The sequence below is a fragment of the Pavona decussata genome, unplaced genomic scaffold (assembly GCF_977016875.1).
Source record: "Pavona decussata unplaced genomic scaffold, jaPavDecu1.1 SCAFFOLD_55, whole genome shotgun sequence".
Classification (NCBI taxonomy): domain Eukaryota; kingdom Metazoa; phylum Cnidaria; class Anthozoa; order Scleractinia; family Agariciidae; genus Pavona; species Pavona decussata.
The window spans coordinates 194,127-217,310 of NW_028145477.1; the positions used below are offsets into that span (position 1 = coordinate 194,127).

At 37.9% G+C, this 23,184-nt stretch overlaps 1 protein-coding gene across 3 annotated transcripts in view; it reads right to left on the reverse strand.

Annotated features, from left to right (window-relative positions):
* The window catches only part of LOC146480107 (cubilin-like), a 127,341-nt gene that overhangs the window by 12,539 nt on the left and 91,618 nt on the right, over positions 1-23,184 (reverse strand). For all 3 annotated transcript variants that reach the window (XM_085109981.1, XM_085109979.1, XM_085109980.1), the window contains 7 exons: positions 21,198-21,572; positions 16,827-17,183; positions 10,943-11,389; positions 9,294-9,647; positions 4,506-5,024; positions 3,000-3,350; positions 1,939-2,322 (listed from right to left, as the gene is read on the reverse strand). In XM_085109981.1, coding sequence (XP_084966107.1) covers positions 1,939-2,322; positions 3,000-3,350; positions 4,506-5,024; positions 9,294-9,647; positions 10,943-11,389; positions 16,827-17,183; positions 21,198-21,572 — 2,787 coding nt within the window. The remainder of the gene's footprint in view (positions 1-1,938; positions 2,323-2,999; positions 3,351-4,505; positions 5,025-9,293; positions 9,648-10,942; positions 11,390-16,826; positions 17,184-21,197; positions 21,573-23,184) is intronic.

The following is a 23,184-nucleotide window of genomic DNA, read 5'->3' on the forward strand; positions in this document are numbered from 1 at the left end:
TCGCTTTTAACATTGTTTAAAAAGACTTAATTTCAGCTCAGTCAAAAATACTCACACATCTAAATCTTTGCCGTTATACCCTATTATTTTAAGTATTTGTGTTTGTTCTCTGTAAAGATTGTCACAAATAAATGCTAAAATTAGAAATATATAAGCTTATGCGAGAAAAACTTGTCAGTTTATATAAACTGTAAGCTTAAGTTTATGTCAACGACACTGTGTAGCGAGACGTTTGTTTGACTGACTATTTTACCTGAGAATAAAATTTTCTTAAATGAAGCAAAATGGAATGAGATTAGAAAATAAAACTCCAAGGAAAATAACAAACATGGACCGAAAAAACGAGCTCAAAAGACTGCTGTTAAGTTAGCAGTAGCTAAAAGTTAAATGAGTTGCATGGTCAACACTGCAAGAAAAACAATAAGCTTATCTTGCAAAACAGCAAAGTTTTGTCAACAAAAATATACTGTCACATAAATAGATATAAATATACTCGCCTCTTTGGAGAATTAACAGTCCTTTTGTGCCATTGCTGATTTTTTCGTTCGTTTTAAAACGTTAAGTGAGCGAAAAGTTTCACTTCAAGAGGAAAAATCCAACGTTTCGTCGTGTCGGAACAGAGTATAAAAATGATTTCTCTTCGGCCGCTCTTCATGATGTGGCGTTTCCGCCGCTAGTCGCCTTGCTCTTTTTCCGGCTGTTGGAGGGCAAAATTGGACGAGATTAGAATATAACTCCAAGGGAAATAATGAACATGAACCAATAAAATTACCTCAAAAGACTACTCTGAAGTTAGCAGTAACTTATTTTATAGCTTTATAAGCTTATAAACTGCGTGTCAACACTGCAAGAAATCAATATATCTTGCAAAACAGCAAACCCTCAAAGTTTTGTCAACAAAATCACAAGAATATACTCGCCTCTTCTGAGAATAACCAGTGCTTCTATTCCATTGCTGATTTTTTCGTTCGTTTTACAACGTTAAGTGAGCGAAACGCTCCACTTCAAGAGGAAAAATCAAACGTTTCGACGCGCCAGATCGGAGTGAAAATGTTCGGATGCCGGTGACGCTAAAAGCTGGAAGGGTGGAACGGCGAAATGGGGAATGGCGGAAAATCACCCCAAATTCTAAAGCGAGAAAAGGCGGAAAATCACCCCATTAGAAAATTAAACTCCCAAGGAATTAATCAACATGGAACGAAAAAAATGACCTCAAAAGACTCCTCTGAAGTTAGCGGTATTTAGCAGCTTCAGCTTAAATTAAACGGCGTGTTAACACTGCAAGAAATCAGGGGCAAGAAATCAAGATCTTGCAAGACAGCAAACCAGCAAAGTTTTGTCAACAAAATTACATGAATATACTCGCCTCTCCGGACAATAACAAGTCCTATTTATTCTATAGCTAACTTTTTTCGTTTGTTTTACAACATCAAGTGAGCGAAACGTTTCACGTAAAGAGCAAAAATCCAAGTTTCGTCACGAAGGATCGGAGTAAAATGGTTTCACTTCAAGATTCTGCCAGTCGATTTGTTTCTCCCGCCGCTAGACGTCTTGCTGTTTCTCCCGCTGTCGGTCACATAAATTGACTTTGTATTTTGTTCTCTTTAAAAGAACTTTTTGTTTTCTTAATTAAAGCAGTTGGCGATGCAACTTCCAGCCAAACAAACGCGGGTCGCAGCACGGCTTCACACACCTAAGTTTTCCTGTGGCTGCGTACGGGCGTACGGGCGTACGGTCGTACGGTCGTATGGATGGACAAAAGTGACGTCATAACCAAACCAAAATTTCTCGCATTCACGGGTTACCAAATTCTCTTAGCTATGGGGCTCCGCACGCACGCCTCCGGCGTGCGGAGCTCCGCTATTAACGATTTTTACTGCCAACACTTCCAGTACGTACTGACTAAGTAAGTAAGACTGATCTATTGATATCACTTACCTGTTGAAACAGTGTCAGAGTTCACTTGAACGTAATTTGCTTTAAATCCCTGGAACCTTTTGGTATAACTACCATAAGAGACAAACACTACCTCCAGGCTCTCACCAAACGATTGAATTGATATATTTGCCATGTTTACATTTCTACACATTTTTCCACTAGAGGTACCGTCAGAATAGGAACCATTGATAATTTGGAGATAATCACACGTGCAAGACACTCCGCACTGTTGTATCTGCAAGTATTCGATGGTCAAGACAACACGTTGGCCTTTTCTTGCTGTAATTTTCCAGCTGCATGCCTGGTTGCCTGGGTAACCTCTCGGGTAGAAAGGACTTGTGATGACTCCTGCTGTCTCATTCAGGATTATCGACCTTGGACACACTGCAGAACAACACAAGTGAGACTGAGTTTGTATAAAAAGTTAGAGACAGCTAAATATATTGAAGATTTCTGTAAATACTGTAAATATCCTGTAAATTTACTTTCAAGTAGATAACGTTTGGTATTTTTTTCTTGGCCATTTTATGATCATGAAGAATAGCCAGCTCCAACTTTAAACAATGGCAACGATTTAAAAATTGAGCAAACATGATCAAACATCCTGTCTTTGGAAACAATTAATTAGCGTGTTTCTTCAGGCTTCCGTGTTTCTTCAGTCTATTACCATAGCAACCAAGACTTAACAGGCAGAATTGGAATATTTTTTAAAATCGACTTTTCCCAGTAACTTTTATTTTTAAAACATCTAAGTGCTCGTCTATTGGTTTTGGTAATTTTTGTCCAATGTCGTTATTCGAAAATTAAGAGAAATCCAAACCACCAAGATGGTGATCCAAGATGTCTACCATGTGGAAATAGTGACGTAATTCTTACATCATATGACTTCATCACTCTAATTGCGAACTTCAAAGAAAATATCCTTTGGCGTTCTATCCATCCCGCAAATTTTATTGTCATAGCTCGAATACTCTCTAAGTTATAAAAGTAGGTAAAATCCGACTCGCCAACAGACATACCAGCCATGAGAGAGACTCCGTAAACTCCGTAAGTAAACCTACCTAAGTCATTAGTGATGGCCGTGTAGGATGCATTAAATCCCGAGTACTGACCACTGAGAGAAATAAATATCACTTGAAAGGAATTGCCCACAGAGTACACTGGAGGAGGATAGTCACGAAACAGATGGAATGGCTGATATCCATCATCAGACGCAACATTTGTGATCGTGAGACGTGATCCGTTTCTCGCCGGGTAACCTAACGTAAAGTTATGGAAGCTGAGCTTGATAATGTACCCACTGGGAACTGTGATATTCCAGGTGCATCTGATGTAGTTCGGGAAGTTGTTAGGAAAATTCGGGCTTGAAAAAGATCCTTTTGATCCAGTAAGGACTTCACCAGAGGAGCAAGCTGTGGAGGAAATTATGGTGGAGTTGTAACGCTGTAGTAATAATTTTTTCGATAGATTTAAAGTAGTCTGCAGTACATCAGCACTACATTCGGATACGAAATAATCTACAAATTCCTACTGGTAAAATTAGTTAGTCTTTTAAACTACTCCTTCAAATTTAAGGTGTTGTGTCAACATCATTGCTGAAACATTAAAAAACATTTGCTTGTGTGTCGAGTGTGAGTCCAAAGATAAATTATTGTATCAAGCCATATACAATTTTAGAAATGACACAAAACTCCCAATAATAATAACAAATGTGCTGCCGGCACAAGGGGCGTTCGAGGAACCAGCCGCACGCAATCCAAAAATAATTCATGCACTTTCTGCATACCTATGTTTGGTTACGTCCACATTCGCTTCTAGAACACATTTTTTATATAAGATTCGACTCCTTGTTAGCCCTTTATGATTCTTTCTTACTCTCAATTCGTCAGAGCAATAAGTCTATTTGTAAATACTCTCAGGAAGAGTTGTCAGGCCTGAAAAGTGTTTTTTATACCGCTTCAGTCTTGTCTATTTCCATCAAAACAAAATTGGAATTACTTTATTCAACTACTCAGTTATTCTTTTCTGTCTGGTTTTGCGTTCGACAATAGAAAAACGCGAGTGTAATAGTGTCGGTTTTAGGCCCTGATCAAACGTCGTTTTTCACATGAGCCGAACTCAATTCAACTATCTGCTAAGCCGTTCTTCACGCCTGAACTGCAGAAGATCGACTTTGGGTCAAACGCAGATCCTCACATGAAACGAACGCCCGAATCTAAAGCATAAATTACGTTAATTAATGCATTTCTAATATAACAGGGCTGATGATACAGTCATACAAAACAGGCCACAAAGAGACACGAAAAACGTTTACCTATAAATTTTTCTTGCTTAATCCCCAAGAATATATATACATATATATATATACAAACACGTTTAACATCTCAAATCAGCATCTTTCAATATGCAATATGTAGTCCCATAATCCTTGACTACTGCAAGTAATTAAAGTAGCTATCGCATTTTCTTAGTACGTTTCAATGCGCCTCGGTTATTTTTGAGGTATCCAACCTAACACCTTAAATATACTCAAGCTACCAAAATATAAAAACCTTGTTCAGATTTACCTGTGGTTATGGCACTGCGGTTTACTTGAAGGTACGTTGCCTTAAATCCAGAGTTCGCCTTGATTGAACTACCATCAGAGAGAAACAGCACCTTCAAGCTCTCGCGATACGAAAGGAATATGAGAGGCCAGTGACAATAATAATAGTAACCATAATAATAATAATACAAATAACGATAATAAGGACGATAACAGTTATAGGAATGATAATAATAATAATATTTATAATTATAATAATCATAATTTGAATAATAATTATAGTCAAAGTAATGACATCGTCTTCCTCCATTTATTTGATCTAAACCATCAAAACTTGAGCCATTTTGAATTTCCAGATGATCGCATGTACAGGACATTCCACACTGCTGAATGTCCATGTATTCGATGATCAACACCACGTGGTTTCCTTTACTTGCTGTGATTTGCCAGCTGCATGTCTGGTTGGCAGGGTAATTTCTGGGGTAGAAAGGACTGGTGATGACTCCTGATGTCTCATTCAGGTTTGCCAACTTTGGACACACTGCAGAACAACACATAAGTCAATCTCGATTTTACTGTTAAAGGTACAGGTTTTACAATTGTCTACCGAATTGATGACCTTTCGAACGTAAAATTCAGTCTCGAGTTCATTATTTTTTTTATATTGCAAAGCAAAATAAATGGTACTTTTTTTGAAATATACTTTTGAAGTAGGAAAAAATCAACACGACATGGATTTCAAGTGTATCTCCTTGATTCATTTTTTTAAAATAATTTTATTGCCTTACAGAACACAGAATAAATGATTACAATACCAGATACTACTTGAAAATAACTACTTACCGAGCTGACATTAACTATTGTACTAGGCGAAGCTGATTATGCTTACAATGTTGACACTAATAGTATTTACAACAAATTACAATGAAAAGAAAAAAAAAACACAATAAGATGGTACAAAAGGGAAGAAAACGAAACGCAGATAACAACACGTGTTACTTACACAGACCTTACTTAAAAATTGTGCAAGCTTAAGAATTAATAAGACAAAAAAAATATTATTAGGTTGATTACGGAAAGCATTACTAGTATGAGAGAGCGAAGATAAAGAGCAGAATGCTCTGAGAAGCTCATTGGTGACAGCGTATGTACGAGATGGTTGCCAGAGTTTGAAGATATTGGAAGATAGCTGCAATTGCATCAGAAGAAGTCAGAAGAAGTGACGCTATCAATCAGTAGACATATATTCTGCAAGAGGTTCCCATTTTTCTATATCGCTGCTTTTTGTTTCCAACTCGAGTCTTGATTTCAGAAAGTGTGATCTACTTTCGTCAACAAACAAGCCATACTTTGACTAAATGAGGATAAATGAAACTTGCTTGGAGTTTTTGATAATTTTCGTTAGGCTTGATAAATAGAACCGGTTGATAATTTACCTCAAGAATTCTCTACGAAAGCTCCCTTGGAAAATATCTTATATTGTTATCGAGAAAATCCATGCAGGAAAAATAAAAGACAGGTGTTTGTATGATATCAGTCCCCTCTTAGAATTCACAATTTGGTATTAAACGATTAGTGTAGTTAGATGCTACAGTATTTTATAAAGCATAACCAAAGTAAGCGTTATAGAAGAAAACTTCCAGCGTTGGTTGCGAAAAAATCACTCAGCTATAAAATTAAAATCCCTGAATTCCCCTGGTCACGTGTAACCTTAATTAGCTAGGCAAATTAGAGCGGCTGCCTGTAAGGATCGAAATGAAATGTGAGGCCAGGTCACGCGTGAACAGTATTTCCAAGAATGAAACATTCGAATTTCTCTTTGTAATGTCCGACATGTGAATGGAATGTTGGACATTTCTCTGAAAATCGTTCCGAAAAAGACGCATCAACTGAAAAAAAGATTCAAAATACTTGAGAAACAATTGTTATTCTTGAAATATTCAATTTTGCAATGCAAAGAAACAAATAGCAGTGATCTTAAAAGACCCCAGCTATTTTGCCAAGGGAAAATTATCCTAGGTAGATCGTGTTTACGTAGGGTCGTGTAACTACGGCTATTGTCACGAATCCTTTAATTATTCTGCTACAGTTTTTCTGTTATAAATTCAACTTTGTATTTTAAGATTTAAAACTGAAGAAGAGAGAAGAATTGTCGAGACATGTCTTTAAAAATCAAAGATGCTATCGTTTTTCGTCAGCTTTTAACCTCACATTTCTAAAGTTTCAAGCCAAGATGGTGAAAATCTAAGCTTACTTTCACACTTAAAATGTTCAAAGTCCACACCACAAATATATATATGAAACTTATATCAGGAATTATCTTTCTCCAGGGGTAGATTTTGGAGTTGTTATCAGAGTTTACCACATCATCTCAATGTGATGTGAAACTTAAGACTAGCATCTGTACTATTCTTTTTACTTCGCAAGGAAGCCTTCGTAACACATTGAAAAAAAAAGGAAAATATGTTTCAAGGTAAAACCACTTAAAACTTAGTAGAGTATCCTTTAACAACGGTTTCATTTTTTTTTAAAGAAAACTAGCCGATCTCAAGCGTAACTACCACCTTGAACTATGTCAACAACAGCATCGAAAACGTACTGATCAATAGTTGTCATGTCAGTGCTCAGAACGTAGGGTTGTCTAAGAAGTATAAAGCAGCTACGTATTGTATTACATATTTTGGTGTAAACAGGATCACATGAAGCGATTTATCAGGACAACTTGTGGATAACGTGAGTTCATTTTCTTGGCCATCTTAAGAAGGCCAGCCAGCTCCGACTTTAAACATGGGCTATAGGAAATACGTAGGTCGAGTAAATAAGTTTAAATTCTCTTAAATAAGGTCAAATTATACTCACAGTGAACTAATGTTGCGTCTTTTCGTGTTGTTTCTACACCTACATTTCGTAAACAAATAGTTCTTTCAGTCTTTTGTGAAAGTATTTCCAATGTCTTGGTACTAAGCGTTTTCCACAAAGCCAAGGCGCGGTGGCTAAGCCCTTGATGGTGTCCCCAAAAAATGACCGGGTGGCAAACAGTTTAACCGTTGCCAGGAGATTTAAGCTACTAGCCAATCACTGGGTCGAAAATACTATAGTCTGACTTAGAAACTGTTTTTCAAAATCGTCTGCAGCTGGTAAAAGCAGCGACAACTCCTTCTACTCTTTGCTAATTGCAAAATGTGACAAAAAGATGACTCTACCCAGAGGGAAGGAGTCGAAAGTAATTTGATGTTATATATCAAACACGAGGAAGATTGTTTCGTCTGATTTCCAAACACAGAGAAGTGGGTTGAAAACCAGGCACAGCCGAGTTTTTTTTAAACCAACTTCGAGTTGCTTTGAAATCGGATGAAACACTCTTTCGAATGTTTGATATAGCTTCTCAAACCATTTGTAATTCTAGGAGAAAATCAGATCTAAAGTTCACTTAATTTTGTGATAATTAAGATCACATTCTGCAAACCTCCTTCACGGTAGTGATTTTCTTTGAAATAATAATGCCCCTTTTAAATGTTTTTGACAAAACTTTCTACAACCAGCGACCTACCATTGGACTTAATGTGGTTTTACAAAACCCACCAAAAATTCCAAGCGTTTTGGTCATATGAGCGACGACGTCACCATGTTTACAATGTTATGGAAGGTACTTCAAATAAACATCTATATACATGTAAATTAATGTTGCAACGCGCTTAAACTTAAGAAGATATGCCTCTGGACTTTATCCGCGAGATTTTCGGGTTTTTTGTGTACGTTGTGTATAGTTGCCTTAACCCTTACCCGCCCGAGGGAAATGTCGAATTTTTCTAAATCGCTTACTATGAACTGGGAGACCACATATGATATACCATTTAAAAGGTATTTTCTGGGGTGTGCTATAAATCACATCAACAGAGATGGAGGAGGTCACATATTAGAGTGAGAAAAGTCCAAAACGAAAGAAGAAAAACATTGAAAATTTTCTTATTCGTTGTACATACTGGGTATCCCCCTAAACTGTAGCTTAATGTACAGCTCCAGTGCATTGCTTGTTGTAAGATATCAGCTGGACCCTTAACGTACAAAGGAAAAACAATCCAAAAGTTTGAGGGGTGGTAGATCAAGTCTCATATAGCAGGGGGGGAATGTTTTTATGCCTTCAATTTATAGATCTTTCAAAGATATTTTGGTTGTGCAAATTTCACACAAGTTGACCAAATACTGAGCTCATAATTGCGTCTTGTGTCATATGGCACTCTTGGGCGGGAAAGGGTTAATTTCAAGATGCAAGACCGTGAATGGCCATTGCTTTGTACCTCACACAAATTTATTTTTTGACTACATTGTATTAATTTCGAATTGATAGGTGTACGTTTTCGCGATGAGTTCAAACGCGTTTCTGGCCGTGGTAACGTGACTAATGATGTCATTACACAAAATTTGATATGAGGAATATTTTCTGGTATTATTCCATTTTCATGTGGTGTAGCATCCTCCTTGGCTCGAAATTGACAAAGGTATTTCGCATTTGCGATTTTTCAGGAGTTAAGGATTCTGGAAGGTTCTTACTATAATTATATATAACTTTTGTAATTATTGTTATTATTATGGTGATCTCAGATAGTCGTTTTTTGGGAAATCTCAAAAAGAAAAATCTTTGGACCTTTCACGAGCCCGACAAGTTGTATTTTTATAGCTCAATACTTACTCATTTATAGAGGAGGCTAGAAACCTACTCCACCCCCCACCCCTCCCCAGATAGCTCTTAATAGGGTTAACGGACATACCTGCCATGACAGAGGCCAGAAAACGCCGTAAGTAAACCTACCTGAGTCATAAGTGATGGCCGTGTACGATGCATTAAATCCCGAGTACTGACCACTAAGAGAGATAAAGCTCACTTGAATGGAATTGCCCACAGAGTACACTGGAGGAGGAAGGTAGTCACCAATCAAATGGAATGGCTGATTTCCATCATCAGAATCAACATTTGTGATTGTAAGACGTGATCCGTTTCTCGACAGGTGACCTAATATAAAGTTACGGAAGCTGATTTTGATGATGTAGCCACTAGGAACTGTGATATTCCAGGTACATCTGCCGTATTGAGGGAAGTTGTTTGCAAAATTTGGGCTTGAAAAGGATCCACTTAATCCGGTAAGGACTTTTTCAGAGGAGCAAGCTGTGGAGGAAATTAACCTTATCAGCAATTAGTTGTACACCCTTTAGAAATATCTTTAGCGATAAATTTAAGGCAGACAATACATCAGCACTATTTTTGGATACGAAATGAGTTAGGCCTTAACTACTCCTTCAAAGGTGTTAGGTCAACATCATTGCTGAAACGTGCTAGTGGGTCAAATGGGGGACGGGTAGGAAACAACAACAAAGAAGTTGCGTTCAAAAGTAAATACTCATATAAAGCTAAAAGCCTTTTATAAATGGCATAAAGCTGTTAATAGCTGGAACAAATTTGTTTCCCGCATACACATGGAGCGATCAATGCAAGGGGCCTAATACACATTCTAAAATAAAGTCATGGACGTTATGTGTTCTAATGTGTGGTTATGTTCATATTCGTGGCTACAATACATTTTCATGTAAGATATTCGACTCCTCAGCCCTTTATGATTCTTTTTTGATTCATGACATTCATGATTATAACACTTGTTTTAGTTATTACATTTGTAAGCCACAATCAAAGCGCTCATGGGGCTTTATTTGTCATGCGGTAGATGACTGGAAAGCTCTCCCAGACGGCATTAGGAACCTTTCCAATTTTTTAGTTTTTAGACGTCTTGTTAGAAACAAGTAGACTTATTTATCGATCTTACCCTTTTTACGTTTTATTTTTAGATAGCTATATCTGTAATTTCTTTTTTTTTTTTTTTTTGCATTCTTACGTTAGATTTATGCAGGGCCTCACTGAAAACCACATTTTGTGACGTGGGCTCCCTGTTGAAAGATCTTAATTATTATTATTATTATTATTATTATTATTATTATTATTATTATTATTATTATTATTATTATTATTATTATTGCACTCAATTCTTTAAAGCTCTCACGGTCCATTTTTTAAATGACTCCCGAAGAGTTTTCAGGCACGAGAATTTTTTTTTAATCCGTTTCAATTTTTGTCTGATTCCACCAAAACAAAGTTAGAATCGCTTTATTTAAAATACTCAGTTACATTATGATTCTTTTGTGTTTGTTACTACGTTCAACGAAGTAGGAGCGCAAGTCTAATAGTGTCGGTAACGAACTGAACCTTTCTTAGCGATGGGAAGACGGCCGTGGGGACACCAAATTAGACTCCGAAAATTTTTTTCAGGGGTTATTGACCTCGGTTTTACGAAAACTGTTCGTACTTGTGTTTGTGCGTCTCATAATAATGATAACTCGTGCAAGGTGTCACGTTTGGTAATGAAGTTGTTCTTTGCTTCTCATGTCACTGCTATGGAGGTCAGGAGTTACCTGTGATCATGGCACTGCGGTTTACTTGAACGTACGTTGCGTTAAATCCAGCGTACATCTTCGTAGAACTACCATCAGAAAGAAAGAGCACCTTCAAGCTCTCGCGATGCGAATGGAAAATGAGAGGCCAGTAGAAGCAATAATTGTGATAATAAGGACGATTATATCGATAACAGTAATAACGTTTATAATCATGGCGACCACATCTTCTTCCACTTATGTCATATAAACCATCAAAACTTGAGCCATTTTGAATTTCCAGATGATCGCACGTGCAGGACACTCCACACTGCTGAATGTTCATGTATTCGATGATCAACACCACGTGGTTTCCTTTACTTGTTGTAATTTGCCAGCTGCATCTCTGGTTGGCAGGATAATTTCTGGGGTAGAAAGGACTGGTGATGATTCCTGATGTCTCATTCAGGATTGCCAACTTTGGACACACTGCAGAACAACAAACAAGTCAATCTCGATTTTTTTCTTACAATTGCTTACCGAATGTTTGACATTTCGAGCGTAAACTTCAGTCTGGAGTTCATAATTGGAAAAGAGAAAAATTACTTTTTTTGTAATATAAATTTAAGGAAGAAACAACAACACGATATGAATTTCATTTGTATCCCCTCAACTCCACTTGAGTCGCTTTTGGCGTGATCTACTTTCGTCAACAAACAAGCCATACTTTAAAAAAATGAGTATTAATGAAATTTGCTCGAAGTTTCCAATAATTTTGGCAAGGCTTGAAATTTCGAAACTGTACATAATTTACCTTTAAAATTATTAACTAAAGCTACTTTGAAAATTATCTTCCATTTTTTTCGGGAAAACCAAAGGAATTGATAGAATTCACAATTTGGTATTGAACAATTAGAATATAGAAGAAAACTCCCAGTGTTGAATACGAGGGGCGGAGGATCAGGTTTGTGTACAACTAGAAGGTAGTGGTGTCCGGTATTCCGAATCCTGACCGCGTTTGTGAGACAAATGTGTATTTAAAACAATTATTCCATCATGATGAGCGCTTGTTGGATATGAGTTGGCTATAACCAATCTCATATCCAACAAGCGCGAATAGAACAATGTTTTTATTACATTGTCCTCGTAAATGCGTAGAAACATAAAGGCAGGCATTAAGCTCTCCTTAAGAAATTTCTTCCATCGGTTTTAACCTCTTACCGCCAGGATTTGCAAGCCGCGGCCATCCGAAATTGTTGAAGGTAACCGGTTGTTATTGTTGTTGTTGTTATGTGATCTAAATCGTAAACTCGTGCAATTTTTCTGATTTTAAAGGAAATTTCAGAGATACGTACCATTAAGAGCGGATGCCTGTAAATATCAACCAGAGGTGTGCAATAGCGAAAAATTCAAAATTCTCAAAAAAATTCGCAACATAGCCCACGGTAAACTATTGCAAGAAATACATGTTTTACTTCGATCCGATAATTATTTTTGATGTGAGGCTATGATCTTGAATTCACCGCTCCTGAACCGGGTTTTCGTTTTCTGACACCACATGTTGCGAAGACCTTGTTTTAAAAATCAAACAACTTTTGTTCCAAACGAAAAACATCCAGTCTGATAAAGTACATAATTATGGACATCATGAATGGTATGTTACTCATCTGAAGTGAAAATTAAATATTAAGGAGATTTTTCAATATTTACAATTTTTTAAGCGATTTCTCGTGATGATTTTTGAGGCCGCGAATTACAAGTAGTACTTTAGTGAAATTTGAGCTTTCTGTCACGGCGTTCCGATGCTAAAACTCAGATAAACACAACATGAAAACGTTTCAAACAACAATTGTTTGTTGGTACTTGCAACAGGTTTTGGCCCACGTTCATAATATTACTTTCCATGGTTTTAAATCATTTCGGGCAGGCATAAAAGATTGTAGCAGTTTTATTAGACTCCGAGTTCAAAAGCGTATAAAGGTCGCAAAGGTCAGTTTACGTAGTCAACGTTTTGAATTCGGACCAGAATGTTTTGCATTGAATCTTACTTTAGAACAAATGAAACAATAGCTACAAGTGCTATGTAATTCATACCTTTTTAGCGAGCTTTCTGTACATTGTAGAAATCCTCACATCAATCAGGAACGATATATGCCTTTTGCCGCGATTTAAAAATACGTTTAACGGCAGAGATTGCGTTACAGTTTGCGCAGACCACTTGCCCCCAGGGGGAGGGGGACTCCTATACCAAATTGACGAGTTGATCGTCATAAAGTTTGAAAAGTACCACTAAAAGGTACCAAAATTTGTTTTGTAGCCGTGGTCTGTATAATTTTCCCACTTAGTGGTACCAATTCTAAAATGAATACGCTAAGTGACAGTTGACTGATATTTATAATAACTTTCTCTTATATGTTTTCGCTCAATACCCTAAAACTGGCTAAAAGGTGCCGCCATACCTTTGACAGGTACCAAACCACGAATTTTAACCCCCGAAAGCTACGATCACCCCTGTCAATTTTTATATAAAGTTTCACCCTCGGGTACCCTGTGAGCAGAGGCCCTTCGACTTATCTAGGAAGATCAAAGGGCCTCTGCTCGAATGGTACCCCCCGGGTGCATGCCAAGGGTAATTTTTCACTGCTCCTTCGATACAGTGTAACTGCGATTTACTTGTGAGCTGTATTTTCTGTCACTGAACTTTCTAAACGTGCAGTTAGCCCACGTTGGTATTCAGATCGCTTCAGTTTGTTTATTTTGCTCTGCAATCCAACTTTTAAAATGCTTGATTCTGGTTTCACGGCGTTCAAACAAATTGAGCCGAAATGGTATCGCGTGAGTATGCTTCGATTGTTGGAGGACAATGTGGACCAAGTGTTGGAAATCCAGCGAATACCCAATGTATTCCAATCAGAGATTGTGGCAAAGACATTCGAAACTACATGTATTTAAGGGCCACGGGGTTTGCTGACTGAACACTGAAAACTGAGGCGGAGCTTCTCGTAGGCAGAGCAGGTATCGAATTACTGTAACGCAAAACTCCTGACCTTAAATAAGAATTACCTTTAATAAGGCTTGCAATTTGATTCTGAACTACTGGTTATTACATCCACACACATTTATGATTTTTAGTGACTTTTTTTCAGTTATTTGGCCCTGTGCTTTGTCACCGTTACAGTTTCCCGACGTAAAGAATGGGGAGCTTAGTGGGGAGGCGGCAGGGTAAGAGCAAGGAGGGAAACGGGGTTGCGTCACCACTCGTCCCTATTTTCCCCAATTCCTGCAGTACGACTCACACCTGCTACAGTCGACCGCAGTACATTGTCAGCAGGAATAAGAGAGGGACGTAGGGGGAGCAATTTTTGTCAGAAAGAGGGTCAAGGTTTCACAGCCTGGACGGCACAACTACGCTCCTTTGGCTGTAAGGCCAGTTCTACAAAGTGACATAACTAACTGACTAAACTTCAAGGCAAACTCTCCCTTGATATCTTCGAAATCGATGACAGCCATCTAATCAGGTCTATTTGCTCAAGACATCGAGATGCTTATGGCATCCGACGGCGCTGCCAAAACCGATTCTGCGCCGGTCCCACCAAGTTGGGCAGCTAATCATTTCAAGCAAACGAAGGGAGATCGGAGCATCACATTTGTGCAATCTAGACTTATCCACAAGATGACCTCGATGTTAGTGCCTGTCGGCTTTCCCAAGTACTCTAAAAATTCAGAGCATAGCACCATATATTCAGGCAACATGATCTTGTTGGATCGTGTTCTTACTTTGACCCATTAAGGCCAAAGAAACCATACTTTGTCTGCTCAAATTCCATTACTGATGGATGAACTATCTTTTATCGTATGAAAACTATCATACAACAGACAATTTTTGTGAACAATAAATTGAAAATCGGGTCTTATCCAGATGAACTAGACAGTCTTATTGCTTTTAACTCTCCTTGAGTAGCATTCATGGTAGCCTCGCGAAACGCCCCTCGGTGAGAGGCGGCTGTATTCGCAGGCTACGTTAGACTGAAATTTGAAAAACTTTATCAAAAATCAAAACAACTGCGCGAGTGTAGACGCAACCAGATAAAATTGTGATAACCCAAAACCGTAATCTCAGTTTGAACTGATTATATATTAATTAATTGTCTTTGGGGTCTAGCTGGACGAAACATCGCTTTCTATCCCGGGGACAAGGGCGTACGTAAGTGCAAGGTCAGCGGTCTACCGGTGAAATGTATGTAACAATCTTTGTGACCAAATGTATAAAACGGCCTAAAGTGTTACGATGTTTCCTATAGATGTCCCATATTTCTTAAACATCCAGTGTGGCCGCTCAAAGGTATGAATTATATGGCACTCTTAGCTATTTGCTCCATTGTTTGCAAAGTAAGATTGAATGAAAGAAGTCCTGGTTTCATTTTATGCCATATTTACTAGTGTTGCGACCGGTTGACAACGTAAACTGACCCGTGTACGGCTTTTGAACTCCGCTAAAATCTTTTGACACTGCCCCTAAAAGATAGAAAACCAAGGAAAATAGTCTTATAAGCATAGGTCATGCACAGGCAGTTCCCTGTAGCAAGAATTAATAAACCATTGTTGTTTGAAACGTTTTCATGTTGTGTTTGTCTGAATTTTAGCAACGGAATGCCATGACAGAAAAGCTCAAATTTCACTAAAGTACTACTTGTAACTCGCGGCCTCAAAAATTTCCTTCTGTGTTGCCCATAGTTTTGAAAGCGGATTTTATAAGAAGAAAGGATGCTCTTTCACGTGGTGTAAATTTTTATCCTCAACGCCATGTACCAGTTGATGATTTTAGCCTCGCAAATTTGTCAATTTGGCATCACGAGAAATCGCTTAAAAAATTGTAAATATTGAAAAATCTCCTTAATATTTAATTTTCACTTCAGATGAGTAACATACCATTCATGATGTCCATAATTATGTACTTTATCAGACTGGATGTTTTTCGTTTGGAACAAAAGTGGTTTGATTTTTAAAACAAGGTCTTCGCAACATGTGGTGTCAGACACCGAAAACCCGGTTCAGGAGCGGTGAATTCAAGATCATAGCCTTACATCAAAAATAATTATCGGATCGAAGTAAAACATGTATTTCTTGCAATAGTTTACCGTGGGCTATGTTGCGAATTTTTTTGAGAATTTTGAATTTTTCGCTATTGCACACCTCTGGTTGATATTTACAGACATCCGCTCTTAAATAACGTCATACCGAACTTTGTGGCTTTTATTGTTGTTATATTGAGATGGCATTTTTTGGTATTTCTTTCTTTTCTTTTTTTTTTTTTTTTCTACATTTTTCCGAAGAAACTTTCGCTTCCCGCAGAAAAAAAATTTGCTTAGCGACAACTGGGGCTTTCGTTTTCCATATAAGGTCAAACTACGGTATATGAGCTGATAACCGGGATTTAGTGAACCAATCAGAACGCTAGAAATGCAATATCCGAGGCAGAGAATTTAATACTTGCTAATAGCCCTTATCAGACCTCGCATTTTATCTCTAGATATCCGTGTTAGAGTTTCACACCAAGATGGTGAAAACACGACAAGCCTGCTTTCGCACATATTAAACATGCTCAAAATCCGCACTACGCGCGGCGTTAAATAGATGTGAAACTTACATCACGAATTACCTTTCTCCAGTTGTAGATTTGGAGTAATTATCAAGGTTTTCCACATCCTCTCAATCTTATGTGAAAATTAGACTGCTGTTTCTAGTATTCCCTACACTTCAAAAGAAAACCTCAATAGAATGTTGAAAAACCCAATTTGTAACTGAATACTTCTAGGTAAATTCTATTAAAGCTCAGTGGAGTATCCGTTAACAACTTTTTTCTTTTTTACAAATTTTGTTCAGAAAATCATCTGATCTCAAACGTTACTACTGGAAGAAGGCTTACCTGACTCATAAGTAATGGCCGTGTAGGAAACATTAAACCCTGAGTGCTGTTCAGAGAATGCAGAAAATATCACTTGAATTGAATTCCCTACAGAGTACACTGGAGAAGGAATAGACTGACCATACAGCTGAAATGGCTGTCTGTGATCATCTGAAGCTACATTTGTGATGGCGACAAGAGCAGCACGGTTGTGATAATATCGACCCAATTCAAATTGATGGAAAGTGAGCTTAATGGCGTACCCACTGGGAACTGTGATATTCCAAATACATCTGCTGTATTGAGGAAAGTTGTTTGGAAAGTTTAGGCTCGCAAAGAATCCACTTGATCCAGTAAGAATGTCTCCAGAGATACAAGCTGTGGGGGAAAGCGAACGTATTAGCCAGGATTTCAACACTGAAGCTTGATCAGTCGACTTCATCGCCTGATAAAGACTAGCAGAAAGTAGCCGAAACGTCGTGATCTACAACTTAAGGTGGCCGAACACAGTTTCCAGTACACAGATGTTAGTTAACATTATTTGAAAACTACGTACTTCTGAGTACCCGAAATTAGCATGGTGCAAGATTAACTAAGAAGGAACAAATTTTCATACTTCTTGTTGAGCAAGGTGCCGTTGCTATGGCAACGCAGCAAGCTTTTAACCGTCCACAAATAATGGTTTTTCTTAATTTTTAGAAAATGCACTCGTTAGATTTTTTCCATTTTTTGTATCCAGAAAAACTCACAAAATACTGACATAGCGACGCTGCTTCCATGTAATTTTAACAGACAGATCTCCTGTAAATGTTGGTTTTGCACTTAAATGTTTTTTGAAGATACCCTCTGTTAGATTTTGTTTTTGGTTTGTAGGCAAGTTACGCTTTTAGAAAACTACTGTTTTGTCAAATTTCACGAAATTCTAACGAGCGGTTCCTTAGAAAATAGTTCATTTGCATTAAAACAACCAGTCACAATTTTTCGCTCAAATGCGCATGCGTGGCTTTTAATTAGGTTTTCTCGGCAGAGATGAAAAGCGTACAAAAAGGCTTAGCTCATTGTGAACTCACTTTCTTTGTTCGGCGATAAATGAAGAAGGATTCACAAACGAGAAACTAAGTTATTTTAAGAGCAAAACTTTCCTTTGTGGTCCATTTGGTATAAAATCAAGGGATCGATAGTATTTGCTTACCACAACCCTAGCGCGCGCTTAATAGCATCACCTAACAGAATCTGTAAAGCGCGCGCAAATTGTGTTCGGCCACCTTAAGTGACTACGTCGTGAGACAAACGATTGTTCAATTTGTATCATTAAGCCTTTCAATAAATTCCTCAACTCGCTCTCCGTCAATAGCCATTTAGTGTCTTTTTCATTGTCTTTGTAAGGACAACATTAATCTACAATCACTGACTTGAGGATTCTGTCAAGGAAATAAGTTACAAGAAATTTTCCCTTTTTGTCTAAAGTTTCTTTTCGGCCTTTTAACAATGCTTTATTCGTGTTTTTTCAAGATGGTAGGACAAATTTCTTTTTTCTCTTTTTCCGCGCCTTACAACAGACATCTGTACCACGTGCTCGACTAAAAGAAAATACTTTCACTTCTGCCTCGGGTTTTATATGTGACCTTTTACGCATTTGAAAGTCCGTTGATCGCCTACTTTTATCTTTTAATTTATTTTTTGTAGTATCTCAGCTTTCTGCGTCAGAGTTTTCTTCCCATCCTTGAGCTTCAAATATGGTTTTCTAATTATTATTATATTGGACACTGTAGTGGAACTGCCATGTGTATCACGAATAAAGCATAATTACCAGGAAAAAAGTAGCAAAATTCTAAACCGTGAGAAAACAAACAACAAACACCAGTGAGACCCTTTGTTTAAAAAAAGTGACCTTATGCTCAATGCTTCTCTACAAAGTAAGTAAAATCTTGTAAGTATAATACAAGGGATATCGAATGGTCTTTGCGGCGAGCATTCACGAGCATGCGAGCACTGCGAGCATGAGCAGTGATCAAATTTGTCTTGCGATCGAGTGGCGAGCAGTTTAGAAAATGCAACTAGCGAGCAGCGAGCACTTCGTAAACTTTCCGCTAGTAGCAAAGCTTAGTTTTTTGTTTTTATTATTAGAATACGCCTAGTAGTCTGAGTGACACCTCACGCACAAAGAGTATCCACTTTTACAGCTCATCGTGATCATGGTTATGGAATGTATAATTGCGTTGACTGTCGCATTAACTTATGTTATTGTTGTGTGTTTACAACTAAACCTGAGAGGGACCGCGGAGGAAGAGGGGCTGGCGGGCCTTGCCCCCCCCCCCCCCCCCCTCCTTGCCCATTTGGATGGTTAAAAGCATTTATTATTACTATTTTTTGTTTTACTTATCCATATCCATCACTTACAGAAAGAACTTACCTTACATATGGTTAATTATATTAAGGTTTTTTCCAACAAACCCGCCAATTTCAGACAGTTTGTCGTTAGTTTTGCTGCTGAACGGACGACTAGATTTTAACAGTGAAATAATGGAATTTCAGCTGTTGTTTCTATTTTCATTCATTTTTGGATCGGTGTTTCACGAACTCAAGATAAAGTTTCAGTTTTTGCAAAAAAGGCATTCATTTATGAAAGCTACTTATCGCCGTTACGCGTAAATATTTGAAACGGAGAATTATGTACAGATACGGTTATCCCGGATCAATCAATCACGTTGTCATAACGAACTAAGAAACACATATGATTTACGGAAACATGAAAAACGAAACTGGGTCGTCACAAGCTGCTGGCTTTCACAAGAAAACAAGTCGAAAATTTCTGCCTCATCAGCCTGTTATGTTGGTAAAATTGAAGGGCCAGAGTGAAGCATTGACTCTTTGTGCATCCGTCCGGTCATAGAGTACGCTTCTCCAATTTTTCACAATTCACTTCCAAGATAACTGTCAGGCGAGCCGGAAGGCTTACAGAGGCGCGCCATGAGAGTTATCTTCCCGCAAGTCATAGCGACACTTTTTGACCGGAGACAGGCCCAAACGGTCAAAATGTTTCAGGATATCAGTAATAATCCTGATTAGCAATTATACAGACTTTTGCCAGAGCCAAACAAATGTTGTTTTAATCTGAGAAAAAGTCGAAAATGTCATGTTCCTATTTGCAAAACGAGCAGACTCAAGAATAGCTTTTTCCGCAACAATTCATTTGTAAAGTTTTTTTTTTTTAAATCAGCTCTAGCGGTGTAATTTTAAAGCTTCAATAAACTATCTATCTATGTTACTTCAAAAGAACAGAAAACATATTTTAGTTGATACAATTAAAATTCGTATGCAATTTCGTATTTACCTACCTATTTACTTATCTGCAGTTTTTACTGTGTGTACTTTCCTTTTCTTTTACTAATTATCCTGGCCCGCCTCGATTAGCACCGCTATCTGCCGAGCCAGGGGATTAAGGATTTGTTGGCAAATAATAAAATATTGTTGTTGTTGTTGCTGTTGTAATTAAAAATTTACATCGGGGTTAACAGGTTTTGATGCATTTTTAGTCATTTCAAAAGACTTGAGTTTAAAACTTGTCCGGGGAGGAATGCCCCCCGAAACCCCTAGTTGACTCACGCTAACGCCTCGGTTTAGCCCACCCCCCGAAACCCCTAGTTGTCTCACGCTAACGTCTCGGTTTAGCCCACCCCCCTCACCGTTCCGCGGGCCCTGCTTGACAACCAAATTCACTGGAGTTAACTACCACGCAGAGAAACATTTATTTGTACCAAAAAACCTTCAAAGTATGATTTACGAAATTTCGAGCATGTGAGCAGTTGCGAAAATTTTGCAAGAACGAGCGAGCGAGCACTCGATTAACTACTGCGAGCAAATCGAGCAAAGGCCAAATTTTGGGTGCATTAAAAAAATTTAACGGACCATTCGATACCCCTAATACGATAGCCACCGCCCTTACTTCAAAAATCATGAATCACAATTTTACTGACTAAAATATCATGCTGTGCAAAGGAAAGAAACGAAATCGTTGTAACTGTAGTGTAGTGGGAAATAATGTCTCGCCTCCTCGGTGAATGAATACTGATCTCGCCAACTGTCAAATTCTTTACTTAGACTGCCACCGAGTATTTGCCGCTGCCTTTTATAGCACTCGTATAAGAAAGGGAAATAAAATATCCTGAAATTTAGCGACATCCTGGCCAGTTTTGACTTCGTCTTTGTGAATATTGGTTAACTCTTGCATTTCATCGGTATACGTTAATTTTTTTACAGATTTCAACTTCAATATGCAACATCTATGCATGGACCGACACATAATAATTTGCAAGAAAATGGTCGCAAATTAATGCTTTGCAAGTTGTCACAGCAATGAGAATTTGCTTCCTCCCCTTTTTTTCTACTCACCAGGGATTAAGGCAGTGTGGTTTGCTTGAAAGTAAGTTGCCTTAAATCCACGATACCGCTTGCTGTAACTACCATCAGACACAAACAGCACCGTAAGGCTCTCAGACATCGAGTAATATCTAACTTTATGGTAACCACACCTTCTTTTAGCATTGTAACCATCAGAAGAGACGCCATTTTGAACTTGAAGATAATCACAAGAGCATGTTTGACTGCAACCTTCAATGCTCATGTCTTCGATGATCATCACGACGTATTTTCCTTTACTTGCTGTGATTTGCCAGCGGCATTCTTGATAGTCTGGGTAATTTCTGGGGTAGAAAGGAGTGGTGATGACTCCTGATGTCTCATTCAGGGTTGTCATGTTTGGGCACACTGGTTGAGAAGAACAACACGATATGAATTTCATGTATATTTTAGACCAACAAGCCCTCAAGTTTATTGGGTCATGTAACTTTTGGGGTAATTTATTTTTGTCAACAAACAAGCCACAGTTGGACTAATTGAGTGTTAAGATTGTTCATAGTTTTTGAGAATTTATTGCATGCCTTGAAAAAAAATTGTACTTAATTGACCTCAAGACGTCTTTTCGAAGGCTTTCTTGGAAAATAACCTCTATTGTTTTTGAAAAATGTAAGGAAAATAAAAGACAGGTGTTTGTATTGCTCCTCCTTTAGAATTCATAATTTGATATATTTAACAACTGTTACACTTTACCGCTAGCGCTATAGTATTTTACGAAGCACAGCCAAAATGAGACGTATCACAAAAGAAAACTTCTAGGCCTTGTTACGAGGAGGCTGGGACAGGTTTGCCGAATCCTGACCCTTTCTGTAATGTCTAATAGCCTTCATCAGACCAAAGAGTTTCAGAACAAACTGGTGAAAATCTAGGCTTGTTTCGACCGACCTAAAATTCTCAAAATCCACAGGACGTGAGGCGTTTTAAAAAAGATATAAGATTTTATATCACGAAGTATCTTTCTCCGTAAGTAGATTTTGGAGTAATTAACAGGGCTTCCCACATCATGTAAGTTTTATGTATGTGAAAATGTTGGCTGACGTCTCTTGTATTCTTTCTATTTCGAAAGAAAACCTCAGTCGAATGTTTGTAATATATTATTGTAATAAACTTCACAACCTTTGTTAAGAATATCACCCGATGTAATAGTTAAGCTACAAAAAATATTTAGAACATAACCGAAAAAAATACCGATCAGCAGTTGTCATGAATCAGGGTTGTCTAAGAAGTATAAGGTAGCTACGTATACATATTTTAGTGTGGATTAGATTCCAAGTAAAAGTAGATTTATCCGGCTCTACTCCTCCCTTCCCAGCCAGCTCAAAATTACCGTTATGTTATGGTATGTTATGTTATGTTATGTTATGTTATGTTATGTTATAATCCATCAAATATTTTCGCTCGCGCGCGATTAGTCTAAACGCCTCACGTGACCGAATATACCCTAGCTAAAACTGGGGAATATCCGAGGATATTCCCCAAGTGATATTCCCCAATTTCAAAAACTTCAAGGAGCGTCAAGTTTGCAATTAAAATGAATGTCAAGATGAGGGAACGGTTTGCTTTTGTGACAGGAGAAGAGATAAACCTGCTGGTCGATAAACCAGTACCAGAAAACAACATACGCTCTAAACGTTTTTGACGGTAAGCTGCTCGTAAACGAAATGTTGAAATACTCAAGCTCGTATTTGCGACATTTTCTCTTGGTTTGAACTCTGTTTAACAGTCCTTGAATTAAAAATGTGGTTAAACTGAAAAATATGAAAGGCGAAAAGTTTTAGCCCATCTCATTTAAGAGTATTTATGGTTTTCTTTCAGTCTGGCGAAATGAGAAAGCCATCAACAAGCTATATTACAGTTGTAATTCAATGAGAGCAATTCGTGCTGGCCTGGATATAAGGAATTTAAATAACGAAAACATAAATTTCAGTACCATTACTGACAGAGTTCAAACAGGTAAATGATG